The 22,043-nt window shown below is 33.7% G+C and overlaps 3 protein-coding genes across 3 annotated transcripts; all 3 read right to left on the reverse strand.

Moving 5' to 3' along the window:
• Window positions 1–668: 668 nt before the first annotated feature.
• LOC124832334 (polyadenylate-binding protein RBP47B') lies at window positions 669–4,134 on the reverse strand. Its single transcript, XM_047306517.2, has 7 exons — window positions 3,505–4,134; window positions 3,346–3,419; window positions 2,854–2,984; window positions 2,508–2,604; window positions 1,309–1,470; window positions 1,154–1,233; window positions 669–1,005 (listed from the first exon to the last, which is right to left on the reverse strand). The coding sequence occupies exons 1-7, from the start codon at window positions 4,073–4,075 to the stop codon at window positions 915–917; spliced, it is 1,206 nt and encodes a 401-aa protein (XP_047162473.1). The 5' UTR covers window positions 4,076–4,134; the 3' UTR covers window positions 669–914.
• A 1,801-nt stretch (window positions 4,135–5,935) lies between these two features.
• On the reverse strand, window positions 5,936–7,736 carry LOC124832335 (uncharacterized). Its single transcript, XM_047306518.2, has one exon. It carries the CDS (start codon window positions 7,655–7,657, stop codon window positions 6,143–6,145), a length of 1,515 nt encoding a protein of 504 aa, XP_047162474.2. The 5' UTR covers window positions 7,658–7,736; the 3' UTR covers window positions 5,936–6,142.
• Window positions 7,737–14,709: 6,973 nt separating this feature from the next.
• Window positions 14,710–22,043, reverse strand: LOC124832349 (tRNA-specific adenosine deaminase TAD2-like). The gene is made up of 8 exons (XM_047306541.2): window positions 21,759–22,043; window positions 20,934–21,069; window positions 20,331–20,368; window positions 18,827–18,893; window positions 15,759–15,918; window positions 15,570–15,666; window positions 15,233–15,333; window positions 14,710–15,107 (listed from the first exon to the last, which is right to left on the reverse strand). Exons 2-8 carry the CDS (start codon window positions 20,979–20,981, stop codon window positions 15,070–15,072), a joined length of 549 nt encoding a protein of 182 aa, XP_047162497.2. The 5' UTR covers window positions 20,982–21,069; window positions 21,759–22,043; the 3' UTR covers window positions 14,710–15,069.

The following is a 22,043-nucleotide window of genomic DNA, read 5'->3' on the forward strand; positions in this document are numbered from 1 at the left end:
GTGTTCTTTTATATAAATTTCTTTGCACCTACACCATTGAATCTACTCTATGTGAGTGTAATTAAATACACCAACTTTCTTCTTTACCAGCACGCACATTTATTTTCATCATCTGAAACTGCTTTTTCCATGAGGTGTCAGCTAGGCAAATAGAAAATATAAATATTAAGGAAATAAAAAAGAAAGAGAAAAACAAAATGATGGAAAAAAATATATAAAAGGTATCAAATGAGAAGTGATGATTAAAAATTAAAATAAAAACTTCTCAATAAGAACTGATAACAGTGATTCAGAAAACAATTAAATTGAATGGTAGAAGTGTCTTTTCATACACACCCCAATCTTGGTTCTCGGTCAGAGTAGAATAACGGAGGCAGAGAACCACATGAAAGCGAAATTAGATATCTTGCAGGATCATCTCGGTATTGTGTACGAACGAAAAATATCAAAAATTTAAGAAACGATATTGAGTATGATGTGAAATCTACAAAAAATTATAATTTTTAATAAATTTAACCAATAAAAAAATAAGTGTGATTGAGAGATACCAATTTCCATCCAATCAAGAAAATAAACACAGATATGAGCAACATCGCTGCCTCAGACTCTACACAGACTATTAACCAAGTGTACTGAAATTGTTGTTTTGTAGCTGCGGTGGGAAAATATGGAGAAAATAAGCATGCAAATTTAAGAAACCCAGATTGATGAAAATGACCTATAATACAAGTTCTGAAAATCATGACACTAATAAAACTCATCCTAAACTAAAATCCAAATGCTGAATATTCAGAATTATCTCAAATACTACCATTAATCACATGCTATTCCACTCATTGAAACAAACAAAAATTTTTAAGACCCGCAATACGAAGCCTTCGTGCATAAAATTGACCAGGCAATACAAACAGATCCTATGCTTGCTGTAAAGATTTCGAAGTTCTCTGCCAAAGGGACCGTCCTAAAATGGAATTTCCATGCGTCGAAAGATATGCAGCATTCAATCTGGAAAAGCAACCAAAGATCCGTCAGAAACACATAATGAGCCAATATATGCAATTTTTTCTTTTGGTGAAAGCAAATATATCTTCTTTTTAAGGTTTTTATAGCTTTTAAATTGAAAAGGAAGAGAGAAGGGGGGCAAGAAGCTTACTTGTCAACATCAGGCAATGCCAAGGGATCATACGACTCCTCCACAGGCATAGATACTGACATGTCTTGACCACCTTCAACCTGAATAATAAGCAACCAATATGTATGAGAAACCCCAAAAATATTCTCTTCCGTAACATTTATATATCAATTTACCTGTTGAGGGTATTGTGCAGTATAACCAGCGTATGCACCATAAGCGTACAAGGAGGGATCATGAGCCGCACCATAAACATATGCCTCGTAACCCTGTCCATATCCATAATAGGCATTCCATTGATTTGGGTCCATCTGAGCGCCCCAGCCACTGGGTACATCCTAGAATTGTTTCAACTTTTTTTGTTAGAGCTATAACATAATTACACATCTAACTAACAATAAAAATGAATCCATATATAAGTTACTAATAGAGCAGATCAGATAATCTTATATTTATCACCAAGAGAATCCCAAAATCATTAATGTAAAACTTTATAAATATTTCAGAGTGATGAAAGTTCATTAAGGTATGGGATCCAGTACAAAAAGCTAAGCCACCAAAGCAGTACAGTTTCTTCATTATATTGTTTAAATATTTTTTTTAGTCTCACTTTAAATTTCTATTAAATTTTTGTGCCAACATGTTTGACGTGCAGCTGCTTTTCTTTCTTCAATTGAGTTGAATCCAACTCGACTTAATTTCCTAACTGAAATGCAATCATACTCTCGGTCTACAAACAGAGCATTCACATGTAACTGCTACAGCTATCATTAAATCATACAGTGTCACCTTAACTTTAACTAAAACCACCGAGCTTTGAGTCAGTGTTTATATTTCTCATTATCTTTCCTTGTCTCAGCACATATAATCACAATGTCCGTACCTTTTTCCTTGGGTGAATGATAGTATGGGGAGGGGAAGGGTCGGGTATGCAATTGTGGTAACTTACTGATGAAAGACCTCGGACCATACCTTAATTCCTTGTTATTGAAATTCCCCAAATCCTACCAGCTGAACCGACCTTCATAGGCATCATAACATCATGATTGCCCAATTAGGCAAGGTCAATTACATGGATCACACCATACCCATTGAGCTCGGCCAAAGATTAAATTTTGAGGGTCAATAACCCAAAACATACAAACTAATAAATGCCATAAAAAATCTATATCAGAACTGAGTTTGGAAGTATACACGTGTGTTACCAACATAGAAATTTCGGAAGACTTAATAAGTTGAATACATTGCCATGATTTTTTAAATTAAAATGAAAATGAATTATGTATGACAAATGTGCCACACAGGCCAGTGTCACCATGACAAGCCAAACAGTCATTTTGTCAAAAACATGAATCATTTCCAAATGAAAAATCACCTGTCTAGCTGTCAAGGTACTAGCCCAAGAAATTTGGATCAATTGTTGACCTATTATCTTTCCCTGCATCCTCTGAATCGCATCTTCAGCAGAGGCTCTACAGACAAAAGCCATGGAAGAGGTTAAAAGGCTAATCAATAACAAGAAAAAGCAGAAGGAGAAGAAACTAAGATTGATGAAAGACCTCATAAGATGCAGAGTAACATGACATCAGGCCACATGAAACTTATTGCCTTGGAAAGGGGTAGCAACAATCAAAATCATATCATTTATCCTTTGAGTTTCGAAATATTAGAGCAACCCCATAAAGATTCACATGTTAAAGTTTAAGGGTAAAAAACAAAACCTAGTTCCAAATTGAACATAACCGTATCCTTTGCCCGCATAAATTTTGACCGACACAATATCTCCAAATTGCATAAAGGTTTGCTTAAGCTCCTCCTCTGTCACATTAAGATCCAAATTACCAATACAAACCTGCATTACAAACAGATATCTGTAAGAGTACAATAAATCACATACATTCTTGTTCCAGAAAGTGTGTAATGCTATCTCGTCCGTCCCTTAAGTTAAAGAAATTTCAAAGAAGTCCTTAAAATTTCCAGATGTCTCGTTAAAATTCATAAACTTAACGACTAATTATTATTTTCATCCTCAAACATATCATAATATTATTATTCAAGTTTCACATTTTTAGAATTTTGGACTATAATGAGACCTTCGGATTGCACTTTCAAGGACATGTTAGAAGTTTATGTGACAGCACTATATGCTTTCAGGGATAAAATGTGTGGTGTACTCATCACATAAATTATTGGTCAACGAGAATCCAACTTACAGTGGTATTATTCACATCATTTTCTGGCTCAACAGTAGTCACCGGAGCAGTATATGCAGGAAATTGATACATTGCTGCAAAGTAATCCACAATTAAGAGTGATTTAAGTGATAATTGTGAACGGAACGAAGGGTTGTATGCTTGTACTGCAGTACTCACCTTTAGGTGGAGCATATTGGTTTTGAAAAGAAGCGTTCTTTTTAGGAGTAGCGGCACTGATACGCATAGGGCGCGTGGAGCAATAAACACCGTTCATTTCAGTCATGGCGCGGTTCCTCTGCGTCTCGTCGGTGAACTTAACAAAGCCATAGCCCTTGGAGCGGCCAGTGGCGGGGTCGGTGACGACTTTGGCCCCTTTGACGGAAGGATAATGGGCCCGGAAAGTTTCCTGAAGGAGGAAGTCAGTAACGTCGGGGGCGAGATCGCCGACGAATATGGAATGGTCGGGCCCAGAGTCTCCGAAGGAGGCCCAATTAAGCCGGAAGGTCTGTTCCGTACCGGGCATTTGGGTGCCGTTGTAGGTGCGGAGAAAGGCCTCCGCCGCCGCGTGAGAAACGAATTCCACGAAGCCGTAGCCCTCAGGCTGGCCCGTCATCTTGTTGCGAATGATTTTGATGGAAACCACTTCGCCGCTGTGGGCGAAGCACTGCGAGAGGTACGACTCGTCGACCCAGTACTGCAAATCGCCAATCCAAAGAGTTCTTACTTCCTCGATCGCCGTCGACGCCATCTTCCACAGCCGCGCTGCTGATTATGCTTCAACCTCCCTTTGGTATTTCCCGATGGTACGAGATTAAGGCTGCTTTAAAATTCAAACTGTGATATGGGTGTGGGCCGGATTATGCAGAGGCCCAGCTAAATATGGGTTGTAGAGTAGCCCATATTCTGGCGATGCGTCATGTCATATTGTTCGTCTCAAAATAAATAAAATCTAATTTTTTTTACCAAAAAAATATATGTTATTTAGTAAAGGTTAAAATACTAATTTAGATTCGATTTTTGTCAATTCAGTTGTAATAATTTGTCTGTTTAATAAGGTTTTATTTTTTTTCAATTTTGTTTAATTTAGTTTTTTTAACGTCATTTAAATAATTAATCATGTATGACATGTATCAATTTATGATTTTTTTAATTATTTTAAATTTATTTAATTAATTTTTTAAAAAATATTCATGTGTCAAGTCATCATTGTGACAATAACATTACCATGTGTTTATATCTTATAATTAATTTGGTTGATACTAAATTTAATTTTTATATAAATGATATATTAAAAAAGATTAAATTGAAAAAAATAATAAGTATAAGAACCAAATTGAGTATAAGATACATATAACAATAATAATAATGATACGTGTTTATGTCTTATAATCAATTTAGTTTCTATATTCATTAATTTTTTTAATTTAGTCAATATTTTTTTAAATAGAGAAATTTTGTCTTTTTTAAAATTGATATCAAATTTAATATTTATATAAATGTTATATAAAAAAGGAGATTGAATTGAAAAAAAAATAATAAGAACAAAATTGAATATAAAATACTTATACTAACACATGTCATTCACCCTAACATCTAACGTTTACTTGACACATAAATATTTTTAATAAATAACATATATATAATGAATCTTTAAACAAAAATGACACGAATAATTTTAATAATGATTATTATAATGAAGTGTAATTTTATATAATTTACTGTTAAATTTTAACAAAATAATATCATATTAAAAATAAATTTTAAAAATTTAAAACATATTTATAAATTTATAAATATTAAAATATATTGATATGAAGTTGAATATTCATCGAGTTCTAATTGGCTATTCAAAGTTGACCACAGTTATTTATTGTAGTCAATCTTATTTATCTAACATAAACAGTTTATCTAATCTGATGCGATACTTTTGTGGTTTTTTCAGTTATAAATTTCAAATGGTGCTACTTGGGTAAGTTTTGGCGGAATGATGCTATCATGCGGAAAAATTCTGGGACAGTAATCTGTAGGAAAACTATGGCTTCAAACCCTCACTGTCAACTTTTGTACTTTTCCTCCCCTGCATTCTCACCAAAACTTTCCCTAGATACACTTTCACTAAATTCTTCACCTTAACAGTGATAGCATGTTTGGTTACATAGGAAATAACACAACTTATTGCTTTCTTATTTAACAACTTTTACGAGTATTATCTCATAGAACTAAAAGCAGTTTCAAACTGCATTTAATCTTATTTATATTATTATTTTTATTAGGGCTTGAGTTTTTTTGCAACCTACTCTTCAGTGCTATTTGACTTGACACGTGTTAAGAGGAGAATGGAAAATTTAAAATACGTTCTGATGCCACACCGAAAATGGAAATAAGAGAGAAACACGACGTGTTTTTCTTTTATTAATTTCTGTTTATTTAAAACCATCCAACCTAGATAATATAATATCATTTCATCCATATATATATATTTATTTATTTTGTAAGCATTTCATCTATATTTTTTTCCAAAATGTTATTTAGCACTGTCAGCACAAGATTCGTGAATTTCACGGTGATCGTAATTTTAGAAGGAAAAGAGAAAATGCAATCGAACATCTGTGGTAATAATTAATGTATATTTATAAAAAGAGAATATTACACACTTCTCAATTAAAACCAATACAAGCTCATGGGTTACACTACAGTCAGAATGCAAGTCCAACTTCAGTGTAGACCCTATTATTAATGAATGACTAATTACAAAACAACTGCAACAATGTTCAACGTGATTTATTGGAAAAAAAAAATTGATTTAGCCAGAAGCTTAGTATGCTGGAGGCGGGGGTGAGTTATACAAGTAGGGGTAGTATGGTGGAGGAGGAGAAGGTGAAGGGGGAGGTGGGGACTTATAGTAATATGGTGGAGGAGGTGAAGGAGACGGAGGAGGTGGTGACTTGTAGTAATATGGTGGAGGAGGTGACGGAGAAGGTGGAGGGGGAGACTTATATACGTATGGAGGAGGTGGTGAAGGTGAAGGTGGTGGTGGGGACTTATAATAGTATGGTGGAGGAGGTGAAGGCGATGGTGGGGGTGGGGACTTGTAGTAGTATGGAGGAGGAGGTGAGGGAGAAGGTGGGGGTGGGGACTTGTAGTAATATGGAGGAGGTGGTGAAGGTGATGGTGGGGGTGGGGACTTGTAGTAGTATGGAGGAGGAGGTGATGGAGATGGAGGTGGTGGTGACTTGTATACGTATGGTGGAGGAGGTGAAGGAGATGGTGGAGGTGGAGATTTGTAGTAATAAGGAGGAGGTGGTGAGGGTGATGGTGGAGGAGGGGACTTGTAGTAATATGGAGGAGGAGGTGATGGAGATGGAGGTGGTGGTGACTTATAAACATATGGTGGAGGAGGTGAAGGAGATGGAGGTGGTGGTGACTTATATACATATGGTGGAGGAGGTGAGGGAGATGGTGGGGGTGGAGACTTATAGTAATATGGAGGAGGTGGTGAAGGTGATGGTGGTGGCGGGGACTTGTAGTAGTATGGAGGAGGTGGTGATGGGGATGGAGGTGGTGGTGACTTGTATACATATGGTGGAGGAGGTGAAGGAGACGGTGGAGGTGGTGACTTGTAGTAATATGGTGGAGGAGGTGATGGAGAAGGTGGAGGAGGAGACTTGTATACGTATGGAGGAGGTGGTGAAGGTGAAGGTGGTGGTGGTGACTTGTAGACATATGGTGGAGGAGGTGAAGGAGATGGTGGTGGTGGGGACTTGTAGTAGTATGGTGGAGGAGGTGAAGGAGATGGAGGTGGTGGTGACTTATAGACATATGGTGGAGGGGGTGAAGGAGATGGTGGTGGTGGGGACTTGTAGTAGTATGGAGGAGGAGGTGAAGGAGAAGGTGGGGGTGGGGACTTGTAGTAATATGGAGGAGGTGGTGAAGGTGATGGTGGGGGTGGGGACTTGTAGTAGTATGGAGGAGGAGGTGATGGAGATGGAGGTGGTGGTGACTTATATACATATGGTGGAGGAGGTGAAGGTGATGGTGGGGGTGGAGACTTGTAGTAGTATGGAGGAGGAGGTGATGGAGATGGTGGTGGTGGTGATTTATAGACATATGGAGGTGGTGGGGATGGAGAAGGTGGAGGTGGAGATTTATAGTAATATGGAGGTGATTTGTAATAATAAGGAGGTGTTTGTTGTTGATACGGTGGTGTTGGGCGTGGATAATTGTTCCATGGTTGGCCATTGTAGGGCTTATAGTCATCAGCACCAACACTGATAGCCATTAGGCAAATTGCGAATGCAAGGATCAAACGAGGCCATTGCCTCGTTCCCATCTTCTCTGAATGTGAAAACGTTGCTGTCTTCAGAACACTTATTGTGCCAAATTTACTTTCTTGCTTCCCAAAGTATTGATTATAAGCCTTTATATAGTGTTTAGCTTCGGTGATGGCTGGTAGGATATCTTTGTTTGATGACACACAGCCATAAAGTCTTAAAATATATATTTATATTATTTTAACATTTCAACTTGATGTTATGGTTTGCCATTAAAGGAGTTCTTATTTTCCTCAGGATGGTGTGAAGAAAGTCAAGAAGAGAGTAGGTGATGGCGTGGTTGAATGAGCTCCTGTACATTTTCCTTAAACAAATATATATACAGAAGCGCGTCACAGCAGACAAAACTGATTATTTCGTTTGTCTTTTCACCAAGAACTTATGCCTGGAGTGTGAAACAGATGATAAAGTCAAATGCAATATCACTTCTTGCAATTCTCTCATATGTCTTTCTTTATCATTAGCTTTAGTTCTTTCTTCCTGATCATAATGCCTTATGTCCGGATTATAAAAACACGAGCTTATCTTTGTTATCTGTTGCTCTTCAAAGTATGCTTTTATCGTCGGTGAAAATTGCTTCAGGTTACATGACATATTTTCTTGTTATTGTAAACTAACGCACTTGACAAACGTTAACTCCAGACTTAAAAAAATATATATTTATTTTGACTCGGTATAATTACTTTTTAAGCCGGTAAACCTACTTTGTTTGTTTTAATCAACATCTCGTGTGTATACTTTATGCCTTTTTTTTTTCACCACGACAAGTTTGTTCCGACATATTCTTTGATCAATTCCACCCTGCAACTGGATCCTTTTTAAACTTGAAAGCTGTAAATGAATTAGCGAGTTTTTGAAAGCTGGTGTATATATCCTAAATAAATAAACAGAGAAAAAGTCTAGGCGGCGAAATTTTGATCGATTTTAGGAAGATATGTTGTAATCCTATTTATTTCTTTATTTTTAGGTTGATCGTTCAATTATTATTATTTAATGTGTTGTTTATTTTTTCTGTTAGAGCAACGTATTGTTTATTTGATTTGATACATCAAGGCAATAAAAATACTTTGATTAACACGTTTCTTGCTTGATCGAAGCACCTCTTAAGAAAATCTGATTAGTCTCTTTAACTACCAGATAATTCACTTTTTGCTATTTTCTCTCTACAAATTTCATCAGATTAATTAAATTAATCCCGCTTGTAATCTTCAATTACCACCATTTGATTCGATTTACATTACGGTTCAGAGGACAGCACTTACCTTGGAAAGATAACTCATTATTATCAATTCGTGCCACAGTTAATTTTTAGTTACTTATACACAGTGCAAAGTTTCTGTAATAAATGAAAAGCATTCACCAAGAAAACAAAAATGGTGGATCTGTGTTTTCCCTAGACTCATGATCACTTCCAAGGAAAATGGTCTGAAGAAGAAGCGTTGCAGAAGTCCTAATACGTTTTTCTCTCAACTTGTGTATTTATTTTGCTTTTGTTGATTGGAAAATCATGCATAATATATACTATTTTGCGAAGAATTATTCATCCCAATGTACAAATATATATACATGCACAAAATTGGCTTTGTTTGAGATGGAATTTGTCCTTTTCTCACTGGCCAAAATAATAATTATATAATCATATAGTTCACTTTATAATTATCTTTGAATTTGAGACATAAATATATATTCTATATTTGTCGAAAGCTAAATTAATTTGGTTGGCACGTTGTTCTGTGCACTGTATCCAGATCATTTTTGAAGACTTTCTTTGACATATCGTGCTTAAAAACACTGTTTGTGAGTTGTGAGTAAGCCATCGTGGCCCATTTTGCTTGATTTACTTGCTCATACGTTCACACTTTTGTTTTGTTGGCAAAAGCTTCGAGATTTTTCTAGGTGTTTAAAGTGTAGTAATTTTTCAAGAGGCGAAATATGAACTTCTTGAAGGAATATTCATAGATTATGTTATCCAAAAATCTTGAGGAAACATAGATCAAAGATGTTTTCAAAGGAATATTTTAAATATGTTTTTAAAGTTTCAAAAAAGATAAAGAGAAATTCCCGATAAATAAAAAACAATGTTTTTTTGTGTTTATTTGTGTTTCTGTGATTCTGTCATATGGTTTATGTGATACAGAAATAACAATTTTTTTTAAATTATATACTTTAGACCGTGGTTCTGGTAAAACTGAAACAAAAAAGGGTCTATTGGCTCGTTATGGATCCAATCGAGACAATAGACTCTTTAATTAATTAACTTTAAGGTTAAAACCGAGGTAATAGACCAAATTTTTTAATTTTATAATCGTTTTACTGCTTCAGGTTTTTTAAACCGAGATAAAAGTGTAACCATTTTGTTTCGATTTTTGAACTGAGATAAAAAGTCTTTTTTACCTCGTATGAATATACCTCGGTTGTAAAATCGTTGTCATAAACTCAAAACAATCGAAACAATATTCATTCGTTGCACTAGTGTAAAACTTATCTTGAGTATTTAGTATATACTGTTCACTTTTCCAATCCAATCACTTTTCCATATTTCTGTAATGGTGAGACTATACGTCTTTCTGATAGTCGTAAAAGATTGACTTTATTCTGAGTTAGTGTGTTCATATCTCTCTTATCCACACTCAATATCTAATTTAAAGATTAATATATATATATATATATATATATATATATATATAAATAACAGTTTACTTCGAGTATTAATTAGTGTTCTCATTACAGAGGTCACAAGAAAGATATTAATTTCAAGACATATGTACGTTTTCATGCGTATGAAATTGGGGTGAAAGACACATCTTACATGTCAAAGTTATGTGCAATTACATTATTTACAAGTTTAATATATAATTTTATTTTGTGGAAGTTAAATTAATAGTCAGCCAGTTTTTATTTGTTACTGTGTTGCTATAAATATAAGAGTAGTTATTTTGAATGGTAATTGTGATTGCTATAAGACTGGTTGTTTACAAAATGTGAAAAAGTTAGAAAAGATGTTGAAAGAGTAATCGATGTGCTACAATCTCAATTTGCAATTATAAGTAGTCAGGTGAGTCATTAATTAGATACATAAAAATGATGAATAATCATGTATACACATCCATTATACTGTATAATATGATTTTTTAAATGATTATTTCAATATTAATTATACAATATGTACTCATCGTACCTATTGACACAATAATGCGAGTGTTAAGGAGGACTACTAAGAAACAAAACATTTGAATGAATGGAATGTGTTATACAATTTCTTCAATCAAGGAGGATGAAAAATATATATTATCTGAGTATTTGGGACAAAAAATGAGGGTCCAATTGTCATGTCATTGGTGTATATTTTAAAATGAAAAATGACAGGCTTTATAATTTATAAAATAGCTAAATATTTAAGATTTTACACATTGACAATGTGAAAAAATCTCTTGAAATAATTTTGCGAGACAAAGGAAACTATAGACAAAAACAAATACGTTGACAATGTTGGAGGGCATTTTGTTTCTTATGTTTCATTTTTCTAACTAATAGTTTTGTAAGTGGGAGGCATACACAGTTCGAAGTCTTGTATCGACTAGAGATAAGATCAATTCTTTGTTTATAAGTGGGTGCAAACCTCACTCTACAAGTAGGGTTGAGTTAGACTTAAAGTTTACTGCTAATATGCTATCAGACTTATAATTAGAGTCTATCTTAGCGATATTTGTTGTGTGCTGGACATATTATTTCAACCGCTATCGAACCATACACTCAAAATGAATATATCTCGACGTGGGAGTATACACCCTATAGCTGACTAAGTGAAACTATATATATATATATATATATATATGTATATATGCTCTATGATTCTTTGGTTATGTCTATACACAGTCAATACTCTTTACATTATGTTAGCGCGTTTGAGAAGGATGTCTTATAAGATGAATCAGTTTTCAGAGACCATATATATATATATATAAGCATAAAATATGGTGATTGGGAAGAAAGAAACAAAACCAATTATAACGAAAAGACATTTTAAATAATTCCGGCAAGTTTTGCATTTGACTTTTTCAGTTGTTTCACACTTATTATGCAATTCGACTGTATTTATTAAAAGATCTTTCCCTTTCTCTCTGTAATAACGTGTCTGATAAACAACGAGAATTCTCAATAAATTTGATGAATTATTCTTTAACATCAATTTTATGTCACTTTTTAGTAAGATATATAAAATACTTCATTAGTGAAAGGATTTATCATTTTAAAGGCAATATAGACATTCGTCTATAGTTCATAACTTTTTTTTTCGTGAATAATGTTGTTCTGATGAAATTTTTTGTTGTTCAAACTTAAGAAAAAGAACAAGATAATAATGTATACAAATATTATACTGATTTAAGAACATTATAAATATTTACTAATTTATTTATTGAGTTTTTTTTAATATTATACTGATTCTTTAACCTATTAGACTATACATAGTATTTAGTTTATTAATCCACTATATATTTGTAACTATGTCTTGAATACTTGCAACAACATTGTCTTATTTCTTTATTATTATTTGTTGTTTAATTATGTGCGCGTGTAGAGAGGGAGAAAATTTCCATTTGTCATTGTGATATAGAAAATATTTTAAGACTTGCAACCTCTTTTTTTCTTTTTTTTTTCTTTTTAATAGTGTAACCAAAAGAAGATAGAGAATAACAAAAGACATATGCATATTGATTTTCATCTTCTTTGAAGTTCACCTTTAAATAGAGAATACTGAAAAAAGAAGTAAGAAATACAAATCCTAACAGAAGTAAAACAACATTATATTCATCACATTGATTTATTCCTTTTTTTTATTTAAAAAACGTAATTAAAAGAATACACACCAGTCCTACTGATGATGCAGTAACTTAATAAACACTAATTACTTTGAAAATGTCAATAAGCAACAATAAAAATTTAATTTGAAACCAAAATAAAAAAATTAAGACAAAAATAATAAAACGTACAAATTTATTAAAGACCATGAGCAAAACAAAACTAAAAAAGCTTATCTAGCTACTCTAATCTATTGTTTAGGGTGCTTCTTCCTGCACCCTTATTTTTCTTCTTGTACTATCACAAAAAAGAAAAAAAAAATATTCTCCAAATTATTCCTCCTTAAAAATGTAATAAAAACTCATATATTTTTTTATTTTTAATATTTTCTAGAGTGAATATTTCGAAAGTAATGATTTGGAAAATATCTTACGGAACACAAACACCGTTGACTTCCCGAGAGCCTTCTTCAGCGTGGCGGCACCCTGAGTATCGACGCTATGAATGACGTCGCAGTCCATTTTAATACATTTTATTCCATGGTAAAATGAGGATGATACATTTTATGGGGTGCAGGAAAAAAAATGAGGTCGGAGAATTATTTAATAAATATATGTAAATGGTAGGGAAAGAATAGCAATAATATAAAAACTTAATTAATATTTTAATATTCTCATAAATTTACGTATAATTGAATCCATATTAAATTTTTATTGAGTACTCAACGATTTTATATTTTTAATTAAGTATTTATTATCTATTTTAGTTGATTAATAATGTGATTATTATTTTTACTATTTTACTTATTTGTTATCATGTAAAATTTTATAATTAATATAAAATGATATTATAATTAATATAAAACAATAAATAGTTTTTATTATTTTAATTAAAACACATTGGATAATGCATATATTTTTTAATGTTATTATCTACAATAACAAAAAAAAACTCTTATCGTCATATCTATTTTTCAACGTATTTTCAGTGAAAACAATACAAATTATTTATTATTTTACATTAATCACAATATAATTTTATATTAATTATAAAATCTTTCATCTATTAAAATATACAAAAATTTGAAATACTTAACAAAACAAAAAATAATAATTAACAGACACTTAAATACCTAATTTTATAAGGAAATATAGAATTTAATTAAGCCTAATAACAATTATATGAAGAAAAAAAAAGAAATTTCTTTTATACAGTATCATGACCAAAATTAGCATACTTATAAGAAACAATAAATCATTTTTGTATCCACAATCCTGATTTATCAAGTCTTGAGACTTTGTCTCGAACTAATCTTGCTTAACCACGAAATAAATAAAATCTGGTCAGATAACCGAAAAATCTTATTAAAGCTGAAAGTAAAATTAAATCTCTTGTTAAAATACTAATTACATTCATGTAACAAACCTTACTTTAAAACAATGGTAACGCAATAATGGAGTACATATTTTCTGTATAGAACTGTTAAATTGTTAAATTATAAGGTAGATAAAGAATATGTATACTCTTAACATTATAAGTTGAATGAGCCCTTCCCAAAAAGAAAGTCTAAATAGTAATTTTTGTTGTAAACATCGACCAAAACACAAACAAAATTTTATTCTGAGAACGTATAGATTCAAGACTTATCTACGGTATATTATACAAATTTTCTAAAATACAATAAGAATTTTCCTAATTTTTCAAAATTATCATAACTGCTCTAAAATACAAGAATTTTCCTAATTTTTAAAAAATATCAACTAGCAAGAAATTCTAAAAGAAATAATTAACAAGAAACTCTAAAAAAAAAATGTACTAAACCTAAAATAATAAATTGAGAAAAGAAGATGAAAAAACAAAAGATTAAAAAGTTGTACTATAGATCTCTTCATTGCTCTCACGGATTTGTTTTTGGTACTATTCCAAAAAATCTCTCACTAAGAAATGTATCTTATGTGTATATAAATCCATGTATATTTCATATTTCGGATATGAAACTTTATTTGTACTCAAACATTCTACACCCTTGCAGCTAAAGTTAAAAAGAATTGCTCCTGAGGAATAGGACTCATTCGAATAAGTTCAGCCAAAAAAATTGAAATAAAGGATATATATTTTGCAATATATTTATAACAGTTTTTATAACAATTCTTATTATGCCATTCGATCTCCTTTATCAATTAGACCATAACTACGAATTACGTATACGATAAAAAGGAAACTCAGTGCACCTTCCAGAAACTAAAAAATATTTAACAAAAATGAATAGCTTCAATTCCATTTTGCAACTAGTTTGAACCTCCAGTAAGAATTAAGTTAGAACGACAACATATGATTCATCTTTCTAGAAATTGTTTTAAATCATACATCAAGTTGATTTTCGAATTGAAAGGTATTGTATGGCATTCGACACCAGCTTGAATCCGCTCAATATGCCACGGTAGAGCAGATTCCCGGTTCATAACAGATACCATATCAGCAACAGTAACAAATATTAGAAGACAAAATAGAAATTCAAACCAATGGATTAGTAACAAATAACTTTCAGCTTTACATAACCAAAAACCTTGTACACAGAAATGACGGAACCCGGTGATATACAAATTACACTTCATGTCTGACGTGCTAAAGGCCTGTGTGGCTTTGGAGCTGAGAAGAAATAGAAAGAGCATAAGTATTATTTATTAATATGGGCTATATGGACCACACATCAACAATATCATAAAGCTTTAGAAGGTTTTGTGTGCTAGTGAGAAAGGACCAAAGTAACTTGCCATTGGGATTTCCTTGCTCATAGAATGTTCGAAAGAGAAAAACAGCTTCTGATGCCATTATACCTCCAGTAGATTTGAAATTCTTTCCTGATGGAACTTCACTGTTTATAAGAAAAATAAGAATTATTTGTTTACATACATTAGTGGGTGTAGCAGACAGATGTAAGAAAGAAAGACAATAAACAACAATTAATAATTTTCCTGACAAAGTAAAAATTATAACAGTAAATGACATGCCCCTACAAAATAATAATGAATAATAATAATAATAGTAATAGTAATGATAGAATAGATCACGACAAGGCTTGCATAGATGGTGCTGAATTAAGAGACATACTTATTGACTGTTGTGGTGTTACTTGAATGCAAGGACAGTATCGATCCACACCCTCCAAATTTATCATTTGAACAGCCATAAAATACTTCCTTTATACCTGAAATAATACACAAACCAATGAATTAGAAATGACAATATAAAGAGTGCAACTGTAATGGATTGTTCAACTCGAGACTAGAAGAAGCATACCTAAAATTGATAAAGCAGATGCGCACATTATGCATGGTTCACAGGTAACATAAAGACTGCAGTTTGAGAATTTTTCAGCAACTTCAGACATTGAATGTCCATTTTTCTGCCACTGCCCAAGAAGCACGTCTATAGCTTCCATTTCTGCATGCCTTGTAGCCTGATAATAACAAATGCATGAATGATAAAACGATTACTGTAATTCTTAGAAATTTCAAAGAATCTGCAGCAATGTGTTTGGTGCACTCTTTTCCCTAACAAGGCATCCATAGTTGATTATGATAAAAGAAGAAGCATGAACAGAGAAAAGAAAGGAACGAAAGAAATATTATTTCTGAATCTTGAAGAAGTTATGTACTGAATGTCAGAACCCATTAAAACGCACCCCAAACCCCAAGTAGTGGGATCCATGTGCCAAGAGGGGAGGGAGCATCTCAGTTGCAGAAGAGTGACCGTTCGTTTTGGGCGACGGCAGTATTTAAGGCCAAATTTCAAATAACGTGTCACTTCTCTGCATGCCTTTCTTCTTCTCCAAACTGTTGAAACTCTTTTCTCCTCCTTCTCTCTAAAATCTCCTCCTTCTCTCTAAGAAAACATGACCATTTCTTCTTCCGATCACCTCTCAGGCATCGCTGGAACACTCCCAGCGTCAAGAGCTTCCACTTAAACCGATCGGTTTGTGATTCTGAGCTGGTGAGTTCTTTCTCTTTAAGCACGTTCATTTAGACTCGCATGCAACTCTCTAGTTCTGGTCGCCTGAGTGGGTAGTATTATTCTGAGCATTTCTGGTTTTCTATGTGGTTCAGTATTCCTAAAACGTGGCCGTCGGACATTAAGTCTTTGGTAGTAGGGAGCTCTAATTCTGCATAGTTGAGCGTTCGGTTACGTGTCGAGGTAAAGAAAGCTTATATAATTTGATTAAATTCTTGTTTGAACGTTGGCATGTTTGCATGATACGTTGTTTGATTATTTGATGAATATGAGATATGTGTGTACTGCTTGTTTGGACGTGTGGATGGATGAATGATGCATGTTGTGAATTGAGTTGAGATAGGACTTGATATTCAAACTGTAGTATTCTGAGTCAAGGTGGTAATCTGGTCGAGCGTCCGTTTATATTAGGTTCTCTTATACAAGGAATTTCGTTGATAATGATCGTGATAGAATAGTAGATATGTATGAGTGAGTGTTCGGCTTAAGTGTAGTTCTTCTTTAGATTTCCTAAACAGTTTAGTAAATGTGTTATATATATTACTTACATTCGTAGACGTTATTGTTCTTTTTCATTCAGAATAAGTGATGGCTCAATTATATATATATATATATATATATATATATATATATATATATATATATATATATATATATATTCATTCGTTTTATGTAAGTTTATTAGTGATCGGTCTTGGATCAAGTGTTCAGTCTCATTAGCGCTTGTTCCTGATAATCACTTGGTCTTGGACCAGCGCTCGTCCAATAGTGTTCGGTTTCTACAGGGCTCGGTCTTAAACCAAGCGTTGGGTCTTGTTTTTTGTAATATATTATTATTGTGCTTAGAATCAGAGTCTTCATTCAAACTAGATAGTGTTCGTTACTCAATAGTTTCTCATCAGTATTAGTATTTAGTGTAAATCAGTGTTGGTCTTTAAAAGGTGTTCGGCCTAGAGTCTTAGTACTCGGCCTAGGCTTCGTGGCGTCCGGTTTGAACTCTTAGGAGTCTGTTTATTGAAGTAGATGAGTAGCGCTCAGTCTTGTTAGCTTCTAAGAAGTGTTATACCAGTCGTACTTGGGCTATGATAAGAACGTATGATCTTATTTCATTTTGAATATGTGGATGATAAAGTATGAGAGAATTTGAAAAGTGGTGTGTATGAAATAGTTTGATTATGAACGAGTATTCCAGGGAGGAATATCTCAGAAAGTGGTTATTGATTGATAAAGTATGAATGTGGGCAAAGCTTGGCGGGCATTCATCCTGATATTCCATGATTACTCGTTCTAATGTAGAGAGGAGTAAGTCACGTGTGGGAATGGCAGGAGGTCCTAGTCCATAAGGTTAACTTGGACGGAACGAATCAACCTCGGGTGGCAGCTGTTAAGGGTATCCCAGTTACTACATCACCCGGGTGCACGAACGTCGTAGCTACACAGGATTCATACAGTCCGGACAGTCAGAGTCATGTGGTCGTTAATTGCATGCATGGATGTATGAATTATGATGTGGTCGTTGTTGGTTTTGTTATGAATGTTGTATGTTGTGATTGAATAAATTAAATTACATAAGCTTACCCTGTTTATCATTTTTTCTGTGTTGTACGTCCTGTCGTTGTCCTGTTGCAATGATCATCCGTGTGGATGTGAGCAGAAGGAGAAGAGCTGCTGGAAGAAGTATTAGAAGACACAACGGAAGTGAAGGCCGAACCTTGAGAGCGTTCGGTCTGGTATTGGCTTTATCTTTTGTAAAGACTGTGTGGTATTAGTATATTTTGGTAAACGTTCGGTCTATTAGTAGCTAGCGTTAGTTTTTAAATCCCATGTTATTGTGTAAGGCCGTTCGGCCATAATCGTATCTCGTTCTGTGTAGAACTGGGCTGTAGTATTATTAATATGTGATGATTCTCGTATATGGTTTTATACTGTATTTTTGGGATGTTACACTGAATAACAGAAGAAAAGGGGATATATATATAGAACAGAAATCATGGGAAAAAAAACGGAAATAATAGAAAACACACCGGGCTAATAAACAGTTTGGCTAGCTTGGCCAACCTAGCCAGCATAGCTGGCGCTATTCAATCATTTGATTATTCTTTGACTTCCAACTATAGACGAGTGTTAAAGATAGATGATGAAGCCTATGATAGATTTCCTTATGTCTGGACACAGTCCAGTCAGAGTCACTGAATCTAGTGATTTTAGTATCACTCTTTGCATGAAGTAACAGACCTAAACCAGGAGCTTGTTTTAAGTAACAAAGCACACGTAAAGCAGCTTGATGATGATAAATATAAACCAACTGATCGAAAATATATGCATGAAAACAGAAAAGAGATCATTGATCAAATTACATTTCGTGTCTCAGTAGTTCGGTTCCTGCCTGTGGCTATTACTTTGCCATCCTCAACAATTACACATCTGCCAACAAATACCGCAGTTTACATAAAAGAGTAAACCAAAACAATAATGATCCAATGAAACGATAGACATGGTCTCTCCAATTGATTCAATGCAGAATACAATCAAGATGACTAATGAACAAAGATTTACTTCAGCCAATTTTACACTCAACAAATGATAGGAAGCATACCAGGAATTACAAGAAAATGTTAAATGCTCCATGTTCTCAAGGTTACTATGATGTTAAAGGAGAAAACAATAAGCCATTATTACTAAATAAATTAATCTCGGAATATACATGCTAATCCAATGTAGATGCCAATAGCTCAATTTTTTTTTCCTATTTTTTCTCCAAAATAAAAAGACCAATGAAAATGGGCATCCATATCTAAATTCAAAAAGCAGTTCAACGGATTGGATTTGGTACAATACATAAGAGATCAATGATATTCAAACATTCCCGTTTAGAATAGATTGATTTGACCAATCCCGTAGCATGTTTCCAGTTAGGACTTAAAGCATAAGAGGAGAGTTCAATCAAAATGATTAGTAGTCCATTAAGTGAGAGAACCTAAAGGCTTACGTATCAAATCAAATAGTTTAGCCTACTCGATGTGGGCACCTAACACTACATCCCCTTTAAGGCTGACATCCACGAAGACTTCATTCTATCAACATTGACCCGATGGTACCCTTTTTCCTATAAGGGATTTAATCACCTATCAGTATTCAGTTTGCACCTTAATCCAACCCATAGGTAGCCCTTTTCATAATCCAACTCTTAATTAAAACACCAACTACTAGGATTTAAGTACAAGAGGACAGTCCAACCCAAAAGACTAGTTCACTATTGGGAAAACCTTAAAGCTTAAGTATCAAGTAGCTTATCCTACTCAATACCAGACTTCTAACATTTTTAGTTGAGAGTAATTACAACTCTGTTTTTGATTCATTAAATCCCATTGGTATTGACTTGAAATGACTTTAAAAACTGATGCTTATGATTAACTTTCTGTTTAATCAGCACCTTGTCTTTTAAATAGGAGTCATGCAAGTCTTCTCACATTTCCAAAATCCAATCAAAAGTTTAAGAAACTTCTTATTACACCCTCTTTTGTCACGTATACAGTCATCACAGCACCGACACCCATTTAGCTCACACTCTCCTATGCACTTCTTTAGCTATGTTTATTTATCGTCCAAGGAGGACAGTCATCTTCAACATTAAAATCAGTATCACCCTCTTCCTTCTTCCTGACATTAGAGAAAAAAACTAAAATATTTTCTGATTTCAACTATCTAACTAAATATCCTATTACCATAGAATGCATTTCATTGTCTTAATGTAATCAACCAGCACCAGTGATGAATGTGAACGACGGTCAACACCTTTATCAATTACAAGTTACACTTCCAACGATATTCAAGTAACATGAAATTGTGAAGGTAACTTACCCAACAGGTACTTCAAGAGCATCCAAAGCTAACCTCGCCTGTCACATAAATCAGAGTAATTAAAAGAAATAAAAACAGTTAAATCCAATGAAATGATAATAACGATAACAACAACAAAACTAGTGTTCCGCAATGCTAGAGGGCTCCTCGCTATGAAAAGGTACAGGGGAGGGTCGCTGTACGCAACCTTACCGCTGTGTTAAGGCTCGCCTTCTTATAAATAATAATAATAAAAGGGCAAGAATATAAATTTCCGCATAGATTACATGGTGAACGTAAGGAGAGCAGAATCAACATAGTCAGGGAGATAGATGGCTTAAATTGTCAGTTTGAACGCAAGAACTACGGTCATGAAGAAGACAAACACTGTGTTCCACTAAAAGCCAGCACCGACTTACTCCACCGCCTCCCATCATTTCCAATTTGATGAGTCATAAAGATCAATAAGCAAAGAAACCACATAGGCAACTATTGAATATACAGTTAATTTCTGAAAAAAGTATGAATGGTGTTTATCGCCTACAGAAAAGAAAACAACCCTACCTACAGGAGGCATACTTGCAGAAATTAATGGCGCATATAAAAATGTTTGCAAAGCATTACCTGGTGTATGGCTAGCTCCATGAACGAAAGGATCTCAGGAGAGGTCATCCTGAGCCAATGCAGAGAACAGGGATTCGAAGGAAGAAGAAAAGAGAGGCACAACGCTTAGTGACTCACTTCACACCTTCTCTCTCAACTGTGACAGAGGAGAACGGGTGATTACTGACTTAGATATAAAGTCTCTATTATTGCTTTATAAATAAATATTATTTTAATGTGAGTTTCACTACCATAGTTTCATATAAACGTCTTCTAACATCTATTATATTCGGTATATTCAAAGTATGTAAGCTAAGAATAATCTTACTTATGCTAATTACTAATCCAATATTTTAAGTCTAATGACTGTAAATAGACTTTAACCCTCTTCGGCGATAAATCTTCTTCACATGGACAAAAGTGATATCTGTAACAATGACCTCGTCTCATTAACAATGAAAAAGATCAACGTTGGTGAATTCAAACACTCACGAAGATAAAAAATCACTTAAAAGTGATATTCACACACTCTCAAGAATCTATTTAATTTCTTGATTGATTTTTTTTTATGATTTGTCTCTGATAATGGATTTATCTCTCTGCTTTTTGTTTATGAGTTTTTCCTATTTCTTACTATTTCTTGTTCATTTTGTAATCAGGAATCAACAGAATGATATAACAGAATCAAACCATAACTTATCACAATAATGCCAAGAAATTGTGCACCAGATTTGCAGGAAAGAGGACATTAAAGCAGAGGAGGTAGCATAACTAATAAAATCAAGTATGACTAACACGCAGTGATCAAACAATTTGATTAAGGAAGAAGAGAATTAGGTAATAAACCTTCGTCGTGAGAGGCCAATCCGATTCTCGCTTCTTTCTTTCTCTGCCTTTCTCAAACTTTCTTCCCGAAACTTTTTTTCCTTTTTCTTCTTTTTCTTCAGTTTCCCTTCATGCTCTCTCTTTTTTCAAAATAATCCCCCAAAATAACTAAAAAGCAGGTTTATATAATACTAGAGAGCTAGTTTTTCACGGTGATCTGACTCTCATTCCTTGTGACACACTTCAGCTGCTATGCTTAAAACCCCCATCTCGTGCCTCCCGCTTGATAAATCGCGGAGGGAAAAA

The sequence above is a fragment of the Vigna umbellata genome, chromosome 3 (assembly GCF_029865625.1).
Source record: "Vigna umbellata cultivar VRB3 chromosome 3, Vumbellata_1.0, whole genome shotgun sequence".
NCBI classification, from domain to species: Eukaryota; Viridiplantae; Streptophyta; class Magnoliopsida; order Fabales; family Fabaceae; genus Vigna; species Vigna umbellata.